General features: G+C 56.4%; 1 protein-coding gene across 4 annotated transcripts in view; it reads right to left on the bottom strand.

Annotated features, from left to right (window-relative positions):
- DGKZ (diacylglycerol kinase zeta) overlaps positions 1 to 21918 on the bottom strand; it is a 43892-nt gene that overhangs the window by 2719 nt on the left and 19255 nt on the right. For 2 of the 4 annotated variants that reach the window (XM_083837576.1, XM_083837575.1), the window contains 30 exons: positions 19302 to 20093; positions 18973 to 19081; positions 18129 to 18224; positions 17427 to 17504; positions 17035 to 17091; positions 15898 to 15966; positions 15395 to 15466; positions 14980 to 15096; positions 14817 to 14888; positions 14413 to 14508; positions 14053 to 14135; positions 13458 to 13518; positions 12946 to 13059; positions 12402 to 12542; positions 11955 to 12033; positions 11626 to 11681; positions 10520 to 10582; positions 10196 to 10269; positions 9977 to 10088; positions 9420 to 9619; positions 9030 to 9130; positions 8815 to 8894; positions 7581 to 7650; positions 5547 to 5587; positions 4738 to 4928; positions 4179 to 4210; positions 3350 to 3393; positions 2904 to 3024; positions 2322 to 2358; positions 1922 to 2021 (listed from right to left, as the gene is read on the bottom strand). In XM_083837576.1, the coding sequence (XP_083693702.1) occupies positions 1922 to 2021; positions 2322 to 2358; positions 2904 to 3024; positions 3350 to 3393; positions 4179 to 4210; positions 4738 to 4928; positions 5547 to 5587; positions 7581 to 7650; positions 8815 to 8894; positions 9030 to 9130; positions 9420 to 9619; positions 9977 to 10088; positions 10196 to 10269; positions 10520 to 10582; positions 11626 to 11681; positions 11955 to 12033; positions 12402 to 12542; positions 12946 to 13059; positions 13458 to 13518; positions 14053 to 14135; positions 14413 to 14508; positions 14817 to 14888; positions 14980 to 15096; positions 15395 to 15466; positions 15898 to 15966; positions 17035 to 17091; positions 17427 to 17504; positions 18129 to 18224; positions 18973 to 19081; positions 19302 to 20093 (3358 nt within the window). The remainder of the gene's footprint in view (positions 1 to 1921; positions 2022 to 2321; positions 2359 to 2903; positions 3025 to 3349; positions 3394 to 4178; positions 4211 to 4737; positions 4929 to 5546; positions 5588 to 7580; positions 7651 to 8814; positions 8895 to 9029; positions 9131 to 9419; positions 9620 to 9976; positions 10089 to 10195; positions 10270 to 10519; positions 10583 to 11625; positions 11682 to 11954; positions 12034 to 12401; positions 12543 to 12945; positions 13060 to 13457; positions 13519 to 14052; positions 14136 to 14412; positions 14509 to 14816; positions 14889 to 14979; positions 15097 to 15394; positions 15467 to 15897; positions 15967 to 17034; positions 17092 to 17426; positions 17505 to 18128; positions 18225 to 18972; positions 19082 to 19301; positions 20094 to 21918) is intronic. The other 2 variants (XM_083837578.1, XM_083837577.1) reach the window with 1 other exon arrangement.

Genomic DNA, 21918 nt, shown 5'->3' with positions numbered 1-21918 from the left:
GGCACTCTGCCGCTGCCATTGAAAACCGGCCCCCGAAGGGAAGCACGGCTTGCCCAGCTCGTCCCGCGGCGCACAGCAGGGCACGGGTGGCTGCAGCGGGGCGCGGGGGCCCTCAGGACAACCCACAGCTACATTGCTTCAGCACGAACAATGGCCGGGCACAAGGAGCCTCCGCCGTGCGTGGGTACAACTGCGGACAAAAGCTCGAGCCCACCCCGCCGCAAAGACAGAGCGACGCGGCACGCACGCACGGCCGCCGGCTGCACTGGGAGCGGGACTGGAACAGGGACTCCCACAGGCACATCTTCTTGCACGCTCACACAAACTCCTGGGGACACCGATGTTCTGGCTGCCAAGTGTGCAAGAACCTATTTTGCACGCACGCACACACACGGGCATGCCACAAGGTCCCGCGCAAGCAGGCACTCGGGCAGGGGGCTGGAGGCTGTTTGTGCTTCACTGCTCGGGCTCTCCTCGGGGGGCCTCCTCTCTGCATCGACTGAATCCGAGCAGTCATTTAACAAAGGGGGGGGGGGAAAAAGGAGGAGGAATTGAGTTTCTTCCTCGTCCCCCTGCAGAAGCCTTGATCCAGCACTGCCTGCCCAGACCCACAGCCTGAAACTGGAGCTCCCAGGGCCCCTCTGCAGAGCCGGGCTGATGCGTGCTACCTGATAAGGGCCAGCCCCCCTCGCCGCTGCAGGGGACGGATCAGACTGTCTCCCAGCTGTGCGGCAGGTCTGACAAAGGGTCCTGCAGCAGGCTTCCTACCGAGGCTAGCTCTTGCCTGTGCAGGCAGGCTGTAACCCGGGGGGCTACGCAAGGTCAGCGCCGTGGAGCAGATGGGTCCCCAGACAGCTACAAAGCCGGGCATGTGCTCACACAGGCACACGCAAGCCCCGCTCCCCGGGGCAGGCTGTCATTCCTGAGCTGGGCTCCTTTTTGTGCTGGCAGGTCTGAGGCTGCTCATCAGGCAGCTGCCTCAGGAGAGCAACCTGCGCCCCTGCCCACCGGGCAGAGAAGGGCCGAGCCTCCTGAGCTGCCCTCTCCTGCCGGCTCTCCCCAGCCTCCCCTCACCTGGGCATCACCTTCTTCTCATCCTGTGGCTACTGGCCAAGGCCCCAGCGGGCCAGCCCCCCTAGGCGCTGCGCACAGCCAGCGAACAGGAGGACTGATCGGTAGCCAGAGATTGTCTGTACAGCATCTCCCCGGCAGCTGGCAAAGGGGCTGCTCATTGTCTGAGGCAGCCCCCAAGCTCCACCAGCCCCAGCGAGCTTGCATCCCTAGTTCCAGCCCCACAGGCTGCACCTTTTGGACTTGGTACTTCATCTCCCCTGTCAGACGGGAGCACATCCCCTCCACTGCAACACCAGCCCCAGGAACCTCGCGTACCAAAACACCGCTTCGGTCCCCTTCCTGCAGTTCCCCTGCGGGGGCTGGCACGAGTCCCTGGCACCAAGACACATCTCAATTAATCTGGCATGTGAACGAAAGGGCCCCGACCGCCTGCTGACACTCTCTGGTTCACCCGAGGAGCTCCGAGCGCTCCCAGCCCGGCTCCGCGGGGGGAGCCCCGCAGCTGGGAGGGAGCTCGCCAGCGAGACTGTCCTCGCTGTGACCCCAGAGGGTGGGAAGGGGGAGACAGGGATGAGACATTCCAGCGCCTTGCTCCTAATTTAATAAAACAACAGAGGGAGAAGCAAATGGGAGGGGGGGGAGAAGAGGGATTTAACCCCTCTGCTGCTGGGAACCCCGAATGGCTCCTCTCCTCCCAGCTCTGCGCCTTTCCCACGTGCAGGCTGCCTGCTGGCAAAGGCTCCAGCCAAAACACTGCTGAGCTCCTCCTCAGACAGCCCTGTGAGGCCCTGCTCCTGCCAGCCCCACGGTGCCCCCAGCAAGCCCCTTCCCAGCCCTCTGCCATCACCTGCAGGTCCGTCTTCATAAGCGACGCCCCAGCCTCCACGATGTAGTGGCAGATAGTGCGCTGGCGTAACGCTGCAGCCTGGTGCAAGCTGGTCTCACCGCTGAGGGGAAGAAATGGGGAGATGTGAGACGTTCCCCCTAAACGTGCCGAGATGGGACAAGCGCTGCGTGTGAGGGATGTCCCTCGGGATGCAGAAGGAGCTCACGGTGGGCTGCATGCTCATCCGGGCAGCCCTGGCAGAGGAGGGGATGCTGCCTGGGGACGGTCGGTCCAGAACAGGCTGGAAACCTTGGCTGGGGATCACAGTGAGCACAGCAGGGCATGAGAAGGGCCCGGGTGACTCTAGTCATCGTGCGGGGGGTCCAGCCAACAAGGTAAAACAGGTCAGGAAACAACTTACTTCTCTTCCTCTGTGGCATCGAGGATTTCTGAAGGGGCTGTGGAGAGAAAGAGTGCAGGGCAAGTGAGACCCAGCTGCGGGGCAGAGCTGGGCCTGCTCGCTCCCCAGTCACACGCTGCCTCTGTCTGTAGGGGCTGCTATCTGCACCGCCTGCAAGGGGCTCGGCTCCAAAGCACTCGGGCCAGCAACTGCATCTGACCCCAGCTGAGAGCAGGGAAGAAGAGTTGCTTGTAGTCTCATTACAGAGAAATATCTAAATAAAAATAAATCAGCCTGCATTTCAGTAGGAGCTGCCAAAAACAACAGGTCAGCTCCCCTGAAAGCAGAAGCGGGACACTGGGAAATTTTTCCCAGAGACACGCTGGTCCCAGCAAGGATGTGGTAGCAGCCTGGGGGCACCCCAATACTTGCAGACAGACGCTAAAGAAAGCCCGTGCCACAGTGGGAGGGCGTAACGAATCTGGAGGGATGGGATCCTGTGCCCGGGAGCACCCCCTCCCTGCAGAGGGTCAGGCTTTGTCGGCTGCCAGCCTCCTTTGCCAAGGGTGGCACTCTGGCCACAGCAAGCCAGCCCCAGCTCACCGTTCTCGATGATGTATTTGACGATGTCCTTGCTCCCTGATTTGACAGCGTGGTGCAGGACGGTCCGGCCCGAGGAGTCTCGCACCATCAGGTCTTTTCCAGCCCGGTGCAGTTCTTGGAACTACAGGATTGCCAGAGAGCTCCAGATGAGTTTCCATTCTCATCCATAACCCTCAAGCCCTGGCACTGCGTCCCTGGCGTACCCAGCAGGTTGCGTGGGTATTCGGTGCCTGGCAGGGAGCTTTGTCCAGCTCAGCCACACTGCCAAGTCCCTTCCCTCCATGTTCCCCAGCTGAGGATCAGGGCTCCTTGCCGGGAGCCTGCCTGCTTTTCACCCATTTGGGTGCTGCCTGGAGGCAGGGCCCCAACAGGAGCTGCTGCAGGTCAGCAGTGATGTTCAGCGCCAGCCCCGGCTGCGTGTCGTGGCGCACAGCCAAAGCGCCTACCTTGCTGAAGTCGCCGCTCTTGGCAGCTTCTATCAGAAGGTCATCTGCAAAGAAGAGAGATGGGTTGGGATCAGAAAAGCAAAGCTGTAATGCTATTTATCTAACTGGGGAGCCAAGAGCTGGACACCAGAGGCTCAAAGTCAGCTGAGGTCCTCCAGGTGCTAAGCCCTTGCTCTCAGGGTGAACAGCAGCCATGCTGATTTTATACGGCTCCGGCACCTTCAGGTAAGCGAGGGACAATGCACCCCTGTACCTGGGGGTGCAGCCTGAGCTCAGTCCCAGGGAGACGTGTGCCGCAGGAGCAGGGGGCTCTGCCCGTGGGCAGGATGCCTCGTAATGGAAGCAGGGAGCAGATCTGGGTGTCGGCCGGCGGCCAAGACGCCTCTCACCAGTGACTCACTCACACTTCCAGGCACTGGGCTCTGCTCAAGCTCCAGGAAACTCTTTCCATTTGCTCAGCTTAGCGAGGCCCCTGACCTTGTGCTCCCACCACCCGAGCTCCCGCAGCGGCCTGGCAGAGACATCCCCTGGCCCAGCCAGCGGCACACGGCTCCGCAGGTGGGGGATTAACCCCCCTGCCGTGCCGCTTCCTGCCCTCCCCACGCAGCTCGGCCCGGCCGGGCCGCTCCACAAATCATCCTCAGGTCTCTCCCGCCCGCCTCTGGGGTCACCCGCCCCCGCCTAGCACACGAGCTGCAGGGCTCCTGGCTGCACATCAGAGAAAGGACAGGCCAAAAAGTGATGGCAGGAACCCAAAATAGCTCGACACGCGAGGAGGCACGACAGCTTGAGAGCCCTGCTCGGCGCCTGCGGTGAGGACAGAACTCACCTTTGTGCGGGAGGCAGAGCTCAGCCTCAGCACTGGAAGGGAAGAAGAAAAGGCGTAACTAACCCTGGCAGCACGTCACCCAGAAGGGCACACAGCGGGTGGAGGGACGGCTGTGGAGATGCCTACCTGTGGCACTCCTCCAGCAGGCAGGAGCAGCAGGCCAAAGGATTAGCTGTCCTTTGCCCGTGCCATCTGCTGCTTTCCCGAGCTGGATTCTCTCCCACCCCCACTCCCATTTCTGCTGCTGCCCCCAGCTCCTGACCTGCACCCGAGGCTGGCCTGACCCATGCCCATGGACAGGGAGGGTGCTGGAGCTCAGCCCTGTGGCCGAGCTGCCTTGTGCTGCTCCACTGCCCTCAGCCGAGCCGGCAGGGAGCAGGAATGGCAGGGCAGCATCCCACCCCTGGGTCTAACTTAGCAGTGAATTCTTGCTCACTTCCTGGGAGTAGCTTCTTCAATCCAGCCCAGGGATCAAGGCTGTGAAGCCAACCATGACTCCCCCATAGCTGCCCATCCTTCCTGAGGCCCAGCACCCTATTTCTCCACACTCCAGACTCACACGGGGGCAGGAGAGCAGGGTGGAGAGGAGGAAGAGGAGGGGAATGCAAAATGGTGCCCAGTAGGTGCAGCGGATGAGTCCACAAGGTCAGGCATGGCAGGAGAGGTGCCCACAGTCTGGGTGATCACCAGCTCTGGGTCCAGCACATAGAGCTCATCCTGAGAGATCTCTGTCACGTAGTTGAGGTGCTCCTGGAATGCACAAGTCAGTCCCTTTAGAAGCAAGACCTACTTCTGTGCAGCTCCACCTCCCATCCGCTCATGTCCCATGCCTTGTGTCCCACCCACGCACTCAGCAGTGAAGGGAGCTGGATCCCACCCTGTCCATCCCCAGGAAGCTTGTCATCACCAGTGCCCAGGGCCATGGTCAGGCATGCCTTTGCTGCCTCACTTCTCCCAGCCCTCACCCCAGGCTGGCACAAATCCCATCCCCGTTCAAGGTTCCCAAGTCCTCAGACCCTCACAGGACTCCTGAACTGGCCCAAAGTGCACCCCTGACGATGCCTGGACACTAATCCACACTTGGCCAGGTTAAAACAACCTTGACCCTGCCAGCTGCCTACACTGCGCACAGGTGACATCGAGACAAACTCATGCATCAGTGAGAGACAGCCTCTGGAGGGGTGGCTCCCACCGTGACCTACAGGGTTTTCCTCCTGCCCCAGCTGCCACCTGCTCTGGGCTGAGGCATTAGACATCCACCCTCCAAGTCCAACCCCCTAGCCTCAAGCAGTCTGGGTTGCTTTCGGTGGTCTCCATCCCCTGAGCTTCCCCCACCTCAGTTTAAGGTTATTTTTCCCCCACACTCACCTGCGCGCGGTCTATCCTGTAGAACCGATCCGCCGTGGTTGCTGCAAGACATGGACAGAGGCAGATGGGGTGATTCTTGGTGGGGAACGAGCGGGGTGGCTGCTCCCCACCACTGGGTGTTGGTGAACTTTCAGCCACTCCGTGGCCTGCACAGAGGGCACAGCAAAGCCAACAGCACCCCCCAGCCAGGAGCGGCCCCCTGCCCCTTGGGACCCGCTGTTCTCTCCACCTGAGAGGCAGCCCTACAGATCTCCATGCCCCATGCAACATGCCTTTGCTCAGTGTCTTCTCCTCAGTGATTCCTGGCAACATCAGGAGGCAGAGGGAAGGCAAGAGCACACCTAGCTGGCACCATGGCCTTTCTGGGGGCTTTGAGGTGTTCGGGCATTGCAGACGCAGCGCAGCATTAGAGAGAAGACAAGAAGCTCAAGGCTGTGCTCATATCAGAATCCACTAGGGAGAGGTGAGGAGATACCCCAATTAACGTGATACACCTCGGTGCACAGCACAGGGAAATTGTGGCACTAGGGGCTGGAAGAACAATGAGTTCATCCGTACTCTGGCTTTACTGAGGTAACTTTCCATGGACCACCACAAGGCCACGTCAGAGCTTAGGGCCGCCAGGCACAACTGAGCGTGCCATTCCCTGCTGAAAATTCAAGCCCCTTTCTCCTAGGATAGCAGGAGAGGCCCAGGCCACCCTCTGCTCATTACACAGCAGCAGGATAACTGTGTCCCCCGGCATGGTGGCATTCCCCCTGTGTCCCACCAGGCTGCTGGTGGCTGCCCAGGTGAGGTTGCTCTGGTGAGACCCTTGGGGGCCCGGGGAATTCTCTCTGCAGAAAGAGTGGGGACAGGCCAGAGCAGATTAGAGGAGTGAAAGAACCCCGTTCAGCCTGTCCTGGCTGGAGATTTACAGCCATGAAGCTGCTGTAATTCAGCCGCTTTAATGAGCCTGCGCTGTCTTGAATGAGGCTCTGGCCTCCTTCCTGACACATTTTCCTGAGCTCAGAACCTGCTGCTGGGAGACTGGCTGGAGGAGGGAAAGCAGTCCGGGTAGTGACACCTGGGAGCAGCCATCCCAGCAGCTCCGCATGCAGGGCTGAAGGCACCAAGGGAGAAGCTACATCCTTTCTGCCTAGCATGAGGCTTCCCGAGCCAATGTTGCAACTCGTGGCTGTGCGTGGTGTCCCCTTCCAGGATGAAGAGACCCAACACGTGTGCCTGAGACCTGCAATCTCAGGGGAAACACAGCAGTATCTCTGTTGAGATGAGGAGAAAGGACAGGTTTCCAGATGACCTGTCAGTACCCCTGAATCATCTGCTTTGCGTCCAAAAAGGCCTTGACCTGGTCAGCGGTGGCTGTCAGCTCTGGGGATGGGGCTGGCTTTTGCTCTTGGCTTTCTTCCTGGCCCCGATTAGCCCTCCTGCATGCAGGGCCTAAGCTCCTGTGTGCTGCCCTCTGACAACACAGGAGGAGGGCAGCTCTGCTCTGCCCTGAGCCCTGCTACTGGGAGCTAGAAACTCCTCTTGCAAGTCAGGGAGATGAAATATCACTGGTAGTCACTTCTCTCGGCCAGCTTCCAGGTACACAGGGAGAGCTCTGGCCTCCAGGTCAGCGAAGACAAAGAGAAATGAGAAAGCTCTTTCCGGGATGGGAAGGAGAAGCAGCTGAAGACTGGCACGGAGACTCTTCCCCATACCTCCAGGATACACAAGGTGATGTCTTGCTCCCAGCGTGCTGGAGCATGGGGGCCCCCTGCCTGCACGACACAGGAGAGCAACCCCACCAGTCCTGAAAAGACCAGGCATGTACTACAGAGCCACCTTCAGCTCTGGGGGCTGGAGACCAGCAGATGCTCCTGGCCTGGCAGGCTCATTGCTTCACTTGCGGCAAGCAGCCAGAGGCACAGCCTGGGGCCAAGAACTACTGAACCTGGCTGCAAAGACCCCAGCATCCTTGAGTCCCGAGGTCTGTCCCATCGCCCCCCGATTCATGCACAAGCAGTGCTCCCAGGGGAAGATGATACTCACAGTCCAGGAAGCACCACTTTGGTGACAGCTTCTGGGATGACAGTGTCTTCGGTTTGGCTCCATCTCCTTCCTGCATAAAAAAGAGGAGTTATGTCTCTTGGCCTTCCTGCTCTCTCCCCATTGTGTCCCTCCTGCTTTGGGAGGTCCCTGCAGACTGGAGGGCTGCAGGTGCTTGGACAGAAAGGGAAACTTTGAACACAGTCACAGCACACGGTGATGAGGAACAGCATGGGACAAACCAGAGCTAACACGCCATCTCACTGGAGAAATGCCACAAGATGAGCCCACAAGACCAGCATCGTGCACATGATAGATGGGCCTGGGGGACAGAGTGAAGCTATACACACCTGAAAGAGCAGGCGCTGCAAAGCAGAGGGCTGTGGAGGGAAATCCTGCAGAAAGGCAAGGTGTGCTGTTACAGTGTCTGTCTGGGCAGCCCCCCATCCCTTCTTTGGTCCCACAGGGGTTGGCTCTGTCACCACACTGCAGATGTGGCAAGAAGCTTTACATCCTGCCAGGCCAAGGTCCCTGCCTTGCTCCGGGGCTAGAGCACAGGATTTGCTCAAGGAGAGAGAAGGGGTAAAACACAGAATGGCTCGGGTTGGAAGGTTGTCCTGTAGATCTTCTGGGAGAAAAGTGGATTGTGCAGTACAACACCAGAAGCCACGCTGTGGGCTCGGAAGGCACTGCTCACCAGGAGCAAGGTTTATGCAGCCTGTGTGCAGGTTGGGGGCATGCGCTAGCACAGTGGCAGGAGCACTAAAGTTAGTACTTGCAAGTGAAAAGATTTGGAGGGGGGGCAACCCTAATCCAGGCACCCAGGGAGAGGCAGAGTTGTGCAAGGAGACAGAGCCTGCAGAAGGCTGAAGGAACACACAGTGTAACAAGTAAATGGAGAGAGGAAAGGTCTCCCCATGAACACCCAGGAGGTGACAGGTCCCTGTAGGATATGTACTGGCCTCTTCCCCTGCCCCATAATTTTTCTGGGCCACCAGCACTCTGGTCCTGGAGAACAAGGTCAGAAGAGCAATGCTGAGAAATAAGCTGCTAGAGAGCAGGGAGAAATATGCCAACCACCTTGGGATCCTGCCTCCATCACGTGGTTAAAGCAAACCATGAGCTGCTACCAGAAACAAGAGCATGTGTGCTGGTGTGTGCAGATCAAGGAGGCCTAGAAATCCCAGCCCCTCCATTCCCAGCATCCGGCCTAACCACTTCCCATGCAGAGCCTCACCTCCTGCAGCCTCTCGATTTGGGTCCGGCACAACTCCAGGTCACTGTCTCCTGGAACCACGATGATCCCCAGTGGCACGGCTGCACAACAGGACACAAACGCAACTCAGGGAGCAGATTCTGCCTGATCCCCAGCACCTCACACAGCTGAACTGAGGGCACCGCTGGACTTGGGGAGTGCAGTTCCCACCCCTGGCTACTCAGGTGGTCACTCACAGGCTTCCTTGAGCTTTTCCTTGTCGTAGTGCAGTGCCTCGTAGTCACGCATGCTGATTCGGCTCACCCGGATTCGCAGCCGCTCAGGTACTGGCTGCTGGCTGCATGCAGGGGGGAAGGAAAAGAGAAGGGGTCAGAAAGTAACAGCTCACGTTCTTCTTACCCACCCCACTCCTCCAATACAAGCAAGAACACAGGCTGGGGTGGGGAGCTTGCCACCAGCAGCTTCTCCAGCATGAGGGTCTGGCCACACCTCTGCAGCCTGATCCCTTCCCAGCCCCTCCTTGAGAGGATCAAAATGCTCATGGGAGTGACGGATGAGTCCTTTCCCTTTCCCATCCATCCCTTCTGCTTTGGAGAGGAGGTGACCGGCTGATCTGAGGAACCTACTCATTGAGCAGAGGCATGGAGTTGCGCCGCTTGGTCTTCTGCACCATGTTGGCTTGGTTGCGCAGGGAGATGTGGATGCAGGAAGCTGCCAGCTTGCAGGGCTCCCCGTCTACCTGCATGGGGATGGCCTTGGACGTGGTGAGAACCACCTGCCGGCACTGGCACAGCCGCTCCCCATGGCCACCCACCTGCAGAGCAGCCTGTGAAAGAATTCCAGAGTGAGAGCAGAGCACGGACTGAGAGGTGGACGGGGAGAACACCCACTGACAGCCAGACTTTGCAAGTGAACTGAGTTCTCAGGGTTTCGGGCGATTCACAGGGATCAGTGCATGACAGCACCTTGCCTAAATCTCAGATACTGTCACACATGCCATCACCACAACTCCACGGGAGGGGAGCTGAGGAGCATTGGGGCTCCCTGACTCCTGGGCGATGGGACCAGTCACTCAGAGAATCATAGAATGGCTCAGGTTGGAAGGGACCTCAAAGGTCTTCTAACTCCAACCCCCTGCCACTCTTCTGGTTGCTAGCTACCACCAGCAACAGCACCAGCTCACCAGGGATGTCATGGTGAAGCCGATGACTTCAATGCAGCCGTCATCGTGGCGCTGTGGTTCGAAGTCGTGGTGCTCACCGGGGTTGCCCCAGGGCATAGTGCCTGCACAGTACCTGTGAAGGGACAGTGAGCGTGAACAGGCACCCTCAGACTCGGGCACAGGTCTGTTGGAAGGCAGGGAGGAGTCCAGCACACAAGGGCAGGTCCTGGGACTGCTCACCTGGGGATGTTCAGGAAGACCAAGCACTGGGGCTTCAGGTCCTGGATCTTGGGGGTCAGGTCTGTCCCATCACACTGGAGACAACACAGGGACATTCAGGCTGCTGGAACGAGGGGTTCTGTCCCACCCTACCCACTTGGGATGAAACAGCCTCCCCCTCTGCTCCTCGTCGTCACTGACCTCCAAGCCAGAGGAAGCTGATGCCCCAAGGAACACATCCTTTTCCCCAGCACTGAGGTACTCGGTGTGCTTAGAGGGGGCACTCCTCACCCCCAATGCAGTTTTTGCCCCCCTCCCTGGCCCAGAGCACCGATGCACACTCACAACCAACTTGACGTGCTTCGCTAAATCTTTGGAGCTCCCTGTGAGGAAGTCGGAGAAAGCCGTCTGCCAAGGCAAGAGACAAAGTTAGTGCCCAGGCGTTCACTGAAGTGGGCAGCCAGGAAGCCTGCCATCCACCCTCAGACTTCGGCTGCTGAGAGGAGCAAAGACCCTCCCTGTCAACTGGAGAAATTCTCTTCTCTCCCCCTCCCAAGACAACCTGATCTATTCCTCTTGACGTTTTACCTACCGAAAACCTTGGGGCACCTCACAGCTTCAGTACCATGCTCTCACTTTCCCCTGCTAGCCCAGTCCTGGCTTTAGGGAAGAACAGGCAAGGGGGGTTTCCTCTACTAAGACACTCGGGTCATGAGAGACAAATTCAGTCTCAAGCATAAAACAGGGATTGTGTGACCCCGTTCAGAGATACCAGGAGAGATTGTATGGCTTCTGTTGCACAGATCCTAAGGTTCCCTTTGTGTTTAACTGTGCAGGGAGGAGGGGAGACAACTGGAAGAGATGTGAGATGGTGCAGAGCAGCATTTGGCCTTTAGTACTGCCAAATACCAGTCACCTATCACCTGGGTAGGGAGGTACATTGAGGGCCTGGGGATGGACAAATAAACAAGACCCTGAGACACAAACTCTAGAAGGCATTATTAGCCAGGGAGCTGTAACTGGCTCAAGGTTTTAAAAAAAATGGAAAAAAAAAAAGACCAAAGTAGTGTGGGGACTGTATAGAGAGGCTTCCCGCTCCCCTGTAGGAGGGCCAGCCTGCCTTCCCACAGCTCTGGGGAGGTCCTGCCTGGCTGACTGTCCACAAGCCTGAGAATAAGAACAATAGTGGCAGGAGATCAAGGGAGCAACTGTACCACAGGCCAGAGAGTAAGCTGTACCACCAGCAGCATTTGCAGCTAAGCAGAGCTGAAACTCCCAGGGCTGCAGCCCTTCTCCAGCACCTCTCCAGCTTCAGGGGCAGGGCTCAGTTTGGGTGTATAAAGGCCCCGTTAGCTCAGAGGAGTGGCTTGAGACTGTGAAAAGGAGCTGGGGCCATGCCTGCTCTCTAGGTGAATCAATGAGGGCATGCCCAGACACCCTTATGCACTCACCCCAGCATAGAACATTTTATTCCGAAACCGGCTGTTGAACTTCTCTGGATTGGCCTCTAGGGAAAAAAGAACAAAGTCCAGGTCATTGGCCTGCACGTGGAAATACTTCCCTTGCCTCTTCTCTCCAAACATGGCTCTCCAGCCAGCCTCAGCCAGGACAGCCCCCAGCTCTCTTCCCTTGCAGGCACCTTTCTTGCTTCTCAACAGCTCTACTCACTCCCCTGATTTCACCTCTGTCCCTTTGTAAAAGCATCTTGCAAGGTGCCACCCCTGTGGTACCCCTCATCACAGACCCTGCCCCAGCCCTGCCGCACCCTGCTGCCACCTACCTCGGGATTCGTGAAACTCCAGTGTCACCCGTGCATCAAAGCCAAGGCTAAAGTAGTTATTGAAGACATCCAAGGGGAGCTGAAATGGAATGGAAGAATAAGACTGGAAACCCTGGTGCAGGCAGGATGAGGCTGCCAATGTGAGGCCATGGCAAAGACGAGGTGAGGCTATAGTAAAGCCATGCACTGTGTTCATGAGGTTGAGTGGGGACTCATCTTCCCTTCAGGACATTAGAGGTGACCAGCCTGAGGTGACGGACCATCCCTTTCCTGCTGCCCTCAGCTCAGTGGCCTCATGGCATTGGCACAGCCCCAGGGCAGGACAGGCAGAGCCCAGGAACAGGGACCACAGGGGACCATGCAGCATCCAGCCCACTCCCTGCTAAGCAGAGGTGCAGCAGATACTTCAGTGGAGCAGGGAACGAAGGCAGAGAGGAGATGACCCACCTTGTCAGCAGCTGTCTCATCCTTTTCCTCAGGGTTTGCATCAGGGTTTGGCTTCACATGGAGGTTCCAGCGATCGAGCTGCACAATGTTTCCATCTTCCACATGTGACAAGATCTTGGACAGAGGCTCATCTGTGTAACCCTGGTAAAGAGCAGGATCTGGTGAGCCTGCTGTCTGTGTCCCAGAGATGTCCCAGAGACAGTGGACTGTGGGCAGACATCCCAGAGCAAAGGATGTGGAAAAGACACATTCTACTTGAATGCACAACAACTAAAAGGGGCTCTAATATTAAAAACAATGCATCTTCCTTCTAAAAATCTCCTGAAAGTATGAAATAATGATTGCTTTTGTTAATGTCCTAATATATTATAATCTAATTCAGAGTAATTCAAATGTCAGAAGAACAGTTAATGTCCAAATGACACTTCTTTGTTGGTTTGTTTTTAGAGAGAGTTGGTGCAAATGCCCACCGTGTGTCTAGAAGCAGAGTCAAAGCACTCAGGCCTACCTCTGGCAGCAGTAAGCTCTACTGCCCATCACTTACCCCACCCCAGTTCAGTGTCCTGGCCAAGTCGTTCCCGGTCCCCAAGGGCAGGATGGCCACAGGAGGAGGTGGGTTGAGGCGTAGCTGGTCCAGAATGGAGAGTATCCAGCCCACCTGCTCGAGCAGAGAGTGCGGAGAAACAGTTGGTTATTTCAGGGACCAGCAAGTAGGTGAAGGTGACATGGAGCACTAGCTATGGCCACAGAAACAGAGACAGGTGCCCTTAGCCACTGCTGAGGCTCTTCATGTTCCTTAACGCTCCAAACGGGTGCTGCAGCAGATATTAGAAACCCCCATGGGGACACTGCTCCCCACAGTGACCACAAAAGCAAACACACCATGCAAATAGTGCACCCTGGAAAGGTGCATGAGGGAACCCACAGCATCTGGTGCTACCAGTCACACCACAGATACAGCGCACACATTTCGCCCCGCTCTGGATTACAGCGAGGAGGGCTGCTGAAAGGGTACTGCAAAGGTTACGGCAGGAATGAAGGGGCAGGGGGACTCACCGTGCCGTCTCCCCCACACGCCAGGATCCGTAGGTTGTGGACCTTGCGGTACAGCTCCAGCCTGCAGGGAACAGGGAGGGACAGGAGGGCAGGGCAGACACTGAGACTGCAGCCAGGCAAAGGTGTCACTGCAGGGGTCCCTGCCCCCACAGAGCCCTGAGGGAGGTGGCATTCACAAAGCTGTGCTTGTCTCCCTATCACCTCAGCAGCAGGCAAGCCGTGCAATTTTGTCTTCAATGGCTCTTGTGGAGGAAGAGTGGGGTATTTACAGTCACTGTACAGGTGGATAAACTGAAATGCAGCAAACAAACCAGACTCACGTGGCACTGATGCAACATAAATTAGATTTGGGAATGTGACCTCCCAGCTCATCTCTTAGCCACTAGCCTTACGGTTGGACTATCTGTCCTGCAGAAAACACTGGAAGGTCAGGACCGGCCAGAACATGTCCTAGAGAGGCTTCCCAAATCCTGAATTTTTGTTTGAATGTCTCTTTGCACAAGGGAGCTATGGAGCATCAGGCCTCTGTGAGCGGCAGAATAAGCTCTGGCGAAGGGATGGGTAAGGGAAGGGTGCCGCCCCCATCAGTACTCACGCCTCCTTGGGTCCACCCTGGCTGAGGTCAAACACTTGCCGTGGGTTGAGATACCACATGAAGGACTGGATGATCTTGGCTCCCTAGGGGGATACGAAAGATTTCAGGAAACAGGCAGTTCCCAGTGGACAGTGGGAAGAAGGCATTTGGTTCTGGGGACAGGCTGAGACAATGGTGTTCTGGGGGACTCAGGCAAAGCCTGGGTTAGGTGGGAAGTAGGAGGTAGCAAACCGACACCATGGAGGTTGCTGGCCTCTTCTGCAGCTGAGACATTACCAAAGCTACGCGGAATTCTCAGCAGCCAAATGGCAACGCCCTCAGAGAGCTGCCTTCTCAGGGAGGTGTAGGACAAGGCCGTACCTGATTCCCACCACTCTTGGGGTTCACAAACACCAGCAAGGGTTTCATGAGAGGAGCTGGCATGGGCTTGATGACAAAGGGTTTCCACCTTCCTTCCTGCAAGAGACGCCACAGGTTCATCAACAAACCTGGTGAAATGTAAACTCCCACCTCCAGCTGAGCCCTAACGTCATGCAGGTCAGAAGTGGAAGGAAGAAAACATCCCAGTCCTTTCTCACCTCTGTGCCATCCTCTGAGATCTTTGGCCACCCCCAAGGCTCCTCCTTGCCCCAGCACCCTCCCTCCACCTCACTCTCCTTAACCTCAGCACAGACCCTGCAAAGTGCCCTTTTTTCCCAGTCCTGCTCCTTGCTGCCCAGACCCTCTGCCCTTCCAACACAAGGTCCTGTTTCCTTATCTCTTACCTCAGCACCCTTTTTGCTGGATTTCCTCTTGAATGATGTCCTCTTCTTCTTCTTACTGGATTTCATGGGGTTCTGGAGACAAAAGGAAGAAACTCGAACACTGTGTGAGGAGCTGCTGGGCAAGCAGGAGTCAGGCAGTAACTCAGGAGCTGATATGCCTTACCTGGGGGCGTCGGACCCGCAAAATCCAAGTGGGAGGAACAACGACAGCAGCATGAGCCCCCAGTGAGCAGGGCTCTTCGATGTGTTGCAGCATGAAACAAGACACTTTGCTGTGATACTGGAGAAGCAGAGAGACAGAGAGAAAACTGAGCTGCTCCATTTGCTGGGGACAGCCACCTTCTCCTCCCAGCTCCCCCATGACATTGCTGTAGGAAATGACATAGGAGTCTTGTAATGGGAAGGCTTCCCTTGGGAGGCACTGAGGAGAAAGTTTATCAAAAGTGCTTCCAGCCACCCCAGTGAGAGGAGTTGTAAGGGCAGGCTGCAGAGAATAAGACAGGGCAGTCCCGACAGAAAGCAGGGGTCATTAGATGCAGAGCAGACTAGTAAAGACATACACTGGGGGCTTTGCTCACCGCTTGCTTGCACCAGGAACAGCTGATGGCTACAATCTCTTTACTGTGGAAGGCAAACTTTTGCTGGAAACCCTGCAGAGGGAAGGATAAGAGGCTTAGGGAATTCCTTGACAGCCTCCTATCATCCAACAGGACTTTCCCACCACCAAGAAAGACATAAACAAAGAGAATGTGCCTGCAGCTTGAGCCCTCTGGATCCTTGTCAGATAGCCCCAACCACCACTACAGCACCAGTGTTGCTGTTGCCCAAATAAAATATGTCAGGAAGACGGTAGCCTCTGGGACTGATCGGGCCCAGGGGGAGAACAACTCTAAATGGGAAGGACCTATGTAGTATTTCACTATGCAAAACAGGGCATGAGTCTTGGTTTTGCCATAGGCTGCTCCTGCCTAGCAGGAATAGTGGGATGTTATGCAGGAATTCTGCTTCCCAGCCCTGCTATTGTTCCTAGTCTGACCTTAGCTTTCCTTCAGGCTGAGAAAAAAACAAGATGCCCTCTCACCTTGCCACACTGCCGGCATTTCCCTTCCTGCCGTCTCCGGTGCACCCAGTGATGCCGGACAACTATAGGCTAAAGAGAAAAGAAAGAAAAGAAAAAAAAAGTTAAAGGATGAGTGTGTGTAAGAATGGAGAAACAGGCATGAGGAATGGATGAGGGCATGAGGAAGCGAGCTAGGACCTCTGCTATTGCAGCAAGCCCACTGTTCACCTGCACCAGCAGTAAACCTCTAGGAGAAGGCAAAGCCAAAGAACTGAGGGACAAGAGGCCAACTTAAGATGCTCAGAGAAGAGGGAATTAAACAAAAGAAAAGTCCACAAAACAAACAAACAAACAAACAAACAAAAAGGAAGCAAGGGAAACTGAAGACAGGATCACAGAAAGCAAACAAAAGAGTGGGTAAGCAGCAACGTGGAATGCTACTTTGGCAATAAATCACATTTCTGTCTCTTAATATCTCTGACTAGATGACCCCAGTAAAAGGTGAAAAAAGTGACAGTGGAAGGTATGAAAAACCCCTGTGAGACAGTTTGCATGTACAGCAAGATGACCGGAGTGCCTGCAGCCAAGCAGCTGCCTGCCTAGCTCCTAACAACCATGTTCTTTGAGGAAAGAAGCAGCACCCACTAGGTTACGATGTGGAATAAAGGGGTCCAACCACCGTGGAGTTCTTCTATTGCTACATGGAGTACCTGTGTAACGCAGGGCAAGACTGAGTGATAAAGCAAAAAGTGAGCCCATACTGCCCCCTTCCAAACCGTGGAGACTCAGGAAACCACTGACTGCTCTATTTGCTTGGGGACTAGCACAGGAAGGTAGAAAACTCTCAGGAAACACTGCTTGCAGGTTCCCCCCATGCAGATATAGGAGCAGTAGCACATGCAAACCAACAGATGCTCTGCCTTTTGCTACTTGCAATCTCCTCTCTCCACACAACCAGTCTGTGTTGGTGCCTGGCAAAGAGATATTCCTTTATTGCACCTCCTCTTTGGAGCCAGGAGGCAGCACAATGCCAGCGCTTTGATGGACAACATGCTGCCAGCATGGGCTGGGAGCACTCTGGCAGCATCTGATCCCTTTGTCACCAAACTGAAAAGGTGAGAAGGCAGACATGGGCACAGTCCAAGGCACATCTCTCACCTCCCGTACATTCCGGGATCCTGACTCCCTGAAGGAAGGTTTGCAGCGGAAATTTATCTGTGGATTGAACACACATGGGAGGAATCAGTAAAACCATCACCTGAAGGAAACCCACTGGAGTTTATTTTACTACAGTACAGCCTCTGGAGATGTTCAGTGCTTGTGTATGAAACTCCCAATTTATCTCTCTCACTGAACAAAATGGGGCCAGGGGTCCCAATCACATCATTAGCACTCCTTTTGGTATCTTCTCCTCATAGGACCCCTCTTCGCAACAACACATTGCAGTTCCCAATCCTCTTGAATTGCCCTATCCCAGAGACAGGGCTGGCCAGGAAAAGGCTGTTAGAGCTTTGCAAGCCACAGAGAGGGGCTTAACAGGCTTTACTCACTTTCTCCAGCTGTTCTATGCACGGTGTATGCACTACGATCTTGCAGGCTGCACACTTACGCCTGGAGAGAGGTTTTTGCTGGAGGATGAGAAAAGGGGAGGAAAAACATACATGTGAGCAGCAGGGTTCAGAGGCCAGCAAGCTCAATCTCCCCTCACACTGCCTTCATATTTTTCAGAGCGCAGAACAAGTCCTGTAGGAGTTACATACAACCTAGACACCTTGCAAGTGAAGGGATCTAAACACGTGCCTAGAGCCAATGCTCTTGGTTCTGCAACACAGCAGGGAGGTGCCCACAATATGTTTGGGCTCCTGCTATACAGGGTCAGGAGACAGCACGTCTGGGTCTCCAGTGCTCATTTTTCCCCACTATTGAACGGTCTTTCCAGAGAAGATAGGTTCAGATTCCTCCTCCAAGCACGTGGGATCCCAACAACCTTCCTCTGGAACATCGTGTCACTTCTGGCAGGTTTGCAACCACAAACCAAACGTCGGCACTGGCAGAAATTGGGGATGCAGCACTCCAGCACACAGATGTAGGAGGAACACATGGTCTCTTCCTCTTGCTAGCTCTCCAGGTCCCCCACGCTTCTTCTCCCAGCACCAGGCAGCAGCAGGACCTTCATGGTCTCTCCGCCGGGTGGCAGCACAGCCTGCATCTGCGGACCTTGCAAGGGACGCGGGTGACCCCAGGTGACTTACCAGCAGTTTTGCCATGCAGTTCTGTTCCCCAACGTAGCAGAAATCCCCAGAGACATTGGTCTCAAACCAGATGTGCTCCCCATAGACTGCAGTCTCCTGAAAGGGACGAGACAACGTATTTCTGAGAGCACCCCCAGAGGAACATCTGATCCCTAAACTGCTTTGTGCTAGGGACAAGATAACTGGAATGAGGTGTGTGGGGAGGAAGAGGAAGCTAAATCCAGGACGACAAGATGCACTGCATAACTGGGGCTAACATCCACACAAAGGAAACCTCACAAAGCTGCTGCCACGACCCACCCACTAGCAATCCTAGAGATCCTCAGGAAACCAACTCTCCCCCTTTTCAGATCCCACAGCAAGGACCTACAGCCCCGTTGCAAAGCATCCCGCACAGAAGCACTGCTTCCACCACCCCGAGAGGAGCCATCTGGGGAAAATTCACCACACGTGAACGGTTTCTGCTCTATGACCCAAAGGTGCAGCTTAAAACCTGCCTGTCTTTGCCTGTGAAGGGGCAGGGGCTTGCTCCTGTTGCTCAGCCCCAGCCACCAGCAGACCTCAATGCCAGGAACAGAAAAGCTGAAGTGCTGCTGTATCTATGCCATCCTCCCAGGGGACTGCCTGTGGCTGCGCGGCCTCTCCTCACAGCATCAAGGGGTGCTGCCAGCGGCACAGATGCTGGCACCAGCTGGTGGCAACGGCAGAGGCCATAAATGTGTCAAAGCTGAAGTCACCTGGGAAGCCTCAGCCTGGGAAGAGCCCGCTGCTTCCTGGCCACGAGCCCGTCGCACGCAATGCCCAGTGCAACACGACACAACTTACAACATGCAACACAACTTACGCTCCAGTCCACGGTGCTGCGGATCTGCCTCTCCGACTCGCTCCTCAGGGCTAGCGTGGGGTTTGGCTGGGCTACCATGTGCTGGAGGCTGGACTTGGCAATAGCTTTCCTGGAAGACACGGGAGGGCCGCCTATTAGCTCGGGGGAGAAGGAATGCACGCCGAAGCCCTTAGGGATGCCAAGTCCCTTGCAAAACACCCGGATTGCTCCACCAAGATGCGGTGGAGCCTGAAGCAGCCTTCCCCAGGGCACAGAGCACCCTGCCTGTCCCTCTCGTCCCTCCCAGCCTCCCTCCCGTCTCATCGCCTCCTGCGCACCGCCATACATACAGCAGCCGGGGGCTCCAGCCGTCAGGGCAGCAGGCGGGCTCCGGTCCCAAGCACTCGGGGAAGGTGGCCCCGGCTGCCCCCGCGCACTGCTGGGCCAGCCACCACGCGCGGCCGGGGGACAGCAGCCCGGGCCGCAGGGCGTCACTGGAGCGGCGACGCTGGCTGAGGCGGCGGTAGCGGCCCGGCAGGCCGTGGGGGACCCGGCCGCAGCCGCTGTCGGTGGGCAGGCGGTGGGAGGAGGCGCGGCGCAGGCAGCGGGGGCCCCGCGACAGCAGCCCGGCCTGCAGCGGCCGCAGCCGGGGCAGCATGGTCAGCCAGCTCTCCTCAGCCCACCGCCCGCTCCGCTCCGCCTCGCCGCTCGCCGCATGGCCACCGCCATCCTCCAGAGGCCAGGAGACGGAGGTGTCGGCACGCGGCGCCCCGTCGCCCTCCTCTCCGTCGGGGAGGAGGCCGGCCAGCAGCACGGGGCAGCCCAGAAGTTGGGCATCGATGGCTGGCGGCCGGCCGCCACGGTGCTGCTGCACGGCGAAGCGGGGGCTGAGGCAGGGCGGCGTGGTGCTGGAGCGGCGGCGGGGGCTGCCGCGTTGGGGCAAGGGCAGGCAGGAGAGGGGCAGCGGCAGGGCGCTGGAGCCGCGGCGGCGCTGGGCCAGCGAGGCGGAGGGCAGCCCGGCCTGGGAGCGGCGGCGGGCCTTGCCGGTGGGCACGGCCACCACACTGGCATGCCGCGGCCCCGGTGAGCCCTTCCTCCCGAAATGCCTCTTAAAAAAGGTTTCCATCTCGGCCGGGTGGTGGCTGTTGACACAGAAACCGGGAGTTAAATAGGCTCCCCGCAGATCTGCAGGGCACAGCGGGGACAGGGGGCAGGAGCAGGGACACAGCGGAGAGCTGAGTGCTGTGATGCGTGGCGGGGCTGAGACTAGCACCTGCTAAAGCCACTGGGCTCTCCCTCCCCTCGAGCTCAGAGCTAAACCTCTTTTTAAGGCAGTCTCTACACCTATTTTCACAGCTTAGCTCAGGGAAGGAGTCTCAGAAACACCCGCTGGAGCACTCTAAGGACAAGCTCTTGCCCTGCTGCCCAGAGGACAACGGCCCCGGCGCCTCTCAGCAAGGTCAGCCCTGGTCACTGCCCCCCTGCTTTTTGCTCCCCTGGTGCTGGCACTCTTGGTGTCCCAGCTGTAAGCACTCGGCACAAGCAGCAGCCCCACAGAATTTGTGGCAAATGGAAACTAAGCACGAAAGAAGGAAAACGGTCAGGCAAGTCGAAGTGGGGCAGGCACATTTAGTGGAGTCTGGCTGAGAGAGCTGGAGCAGAGGAAAGCTAGGAAAAACATCCTATCTGTCCTGCGCAAAGCTTCCCTCTCGCTTTGGAAAGAGGTTTAACAGGTCTCTTGACCTTTCCCTGCCCAGCCCTCCAAGCTTTACATCTTGCCAGGACGTGGCAGCTGTCCGTGAAAAGCACTGGGCCACAGATGGAAGCTGCTGCAGCAGCGGTTTCAGCGCTCTCAGCTTGGCATGCAAATGTTTGAGTGGGAGAGGCTGGCTGACGAGCACCAGCACTCCTGTCCTCCAGAGCTAGTGCTTCTCTTCCAGCTCTCCAGCCACCGCTTGTCTTCAGCCTCTAAACAGAGAGGATTTATTTGAGGGCAACTCGAAAAACACTGGCACCCGCAGCTTGGTAGAAGCAAACTTCTGGATCATCAATTGCTACAAAGGCAGGGGACTCGAGATTACGCAGGCATACACCAGCTGCCACCCCCACAACTCTCACCAACTTCTGTGCTGAAAAGGCTGCTCCCCTACCCTTCACGAGGGTATAGCATGTCAACCACCACTGCGCTAGGATTAGCATCTGCTGCGCTCACATCTTTCTTCCTCCCTAGTCATGCTCTTTCAGGCACTCGCTTGCAGGTCAGCAATGCTTGAAGACCGTCAGAACACCATGATCCAAACCCAACGCCCTGAGATCCATGCAAAAAGGCAATTTTTTTTTCAGACAGAAGCTTCCCTTTTTGGTATATGCATATAAGATGGTACACACATGCTATTTTCTGGAGTTTTTGCTCAGTGCTTGTACCACAAGCAAGAGGCACATTGGACTATACCTCTGTTTCTTTGAGAGGAGTCTAAAGCAGAGTTTGTATTTTTGCAGAAGGCAAGGCTTGGTTCCATCTCGTCCAGCCTGGTTATGCAAGGAAACTTGCTCTTTAGTTTCTAGTCTCACTGCCATGTCTGTACTCAGCAATATCAGGCAAGGAGGGAAAAAAGTACAGTGATGCTCTCCAGAGGAATCTGCAGTTCAGAGAGCAGCATCAGGGAGCTAAAGCCTTGCTGAACTGAAAGCAAAACCAAAGTGCAATCTCCTCAGAAGGATTCCTCCAGTTCCATCACAGCGAGCAATGTGGGTATCTCACTCATCTGTGGGATAGTGCAGCAAATTGCATCATCACCAACAGGTGTTAAAATTGTCTGAAGAAATGAAACATGTTAAAACAACACCACAGAGAACTGCCTGGGTATGACAAGCTGCAGCAAACTCTTCTTGACTGTTTTAAGTTGCTGGGGGAGATGTAATTGTCCAACTCCATCCCAAACGAGCTGAAGGGATGCTCCCTTCTGC

The sequence above is a fragment of the Anser anser genome (genome assembly GCF_964211835.1).
Source record: "Anser anser genome assembly, chromosome: 5".
NCBI classification, from domain to species: domain Eukaryota; kingdom Metazoa; phylum Chordata; class Aves; order Anseriformes; family Anatidae; genus Anser; species Anser anser.
This window is presented reverse-complemented; position numbering and strand designations above follow the sequence as displayed.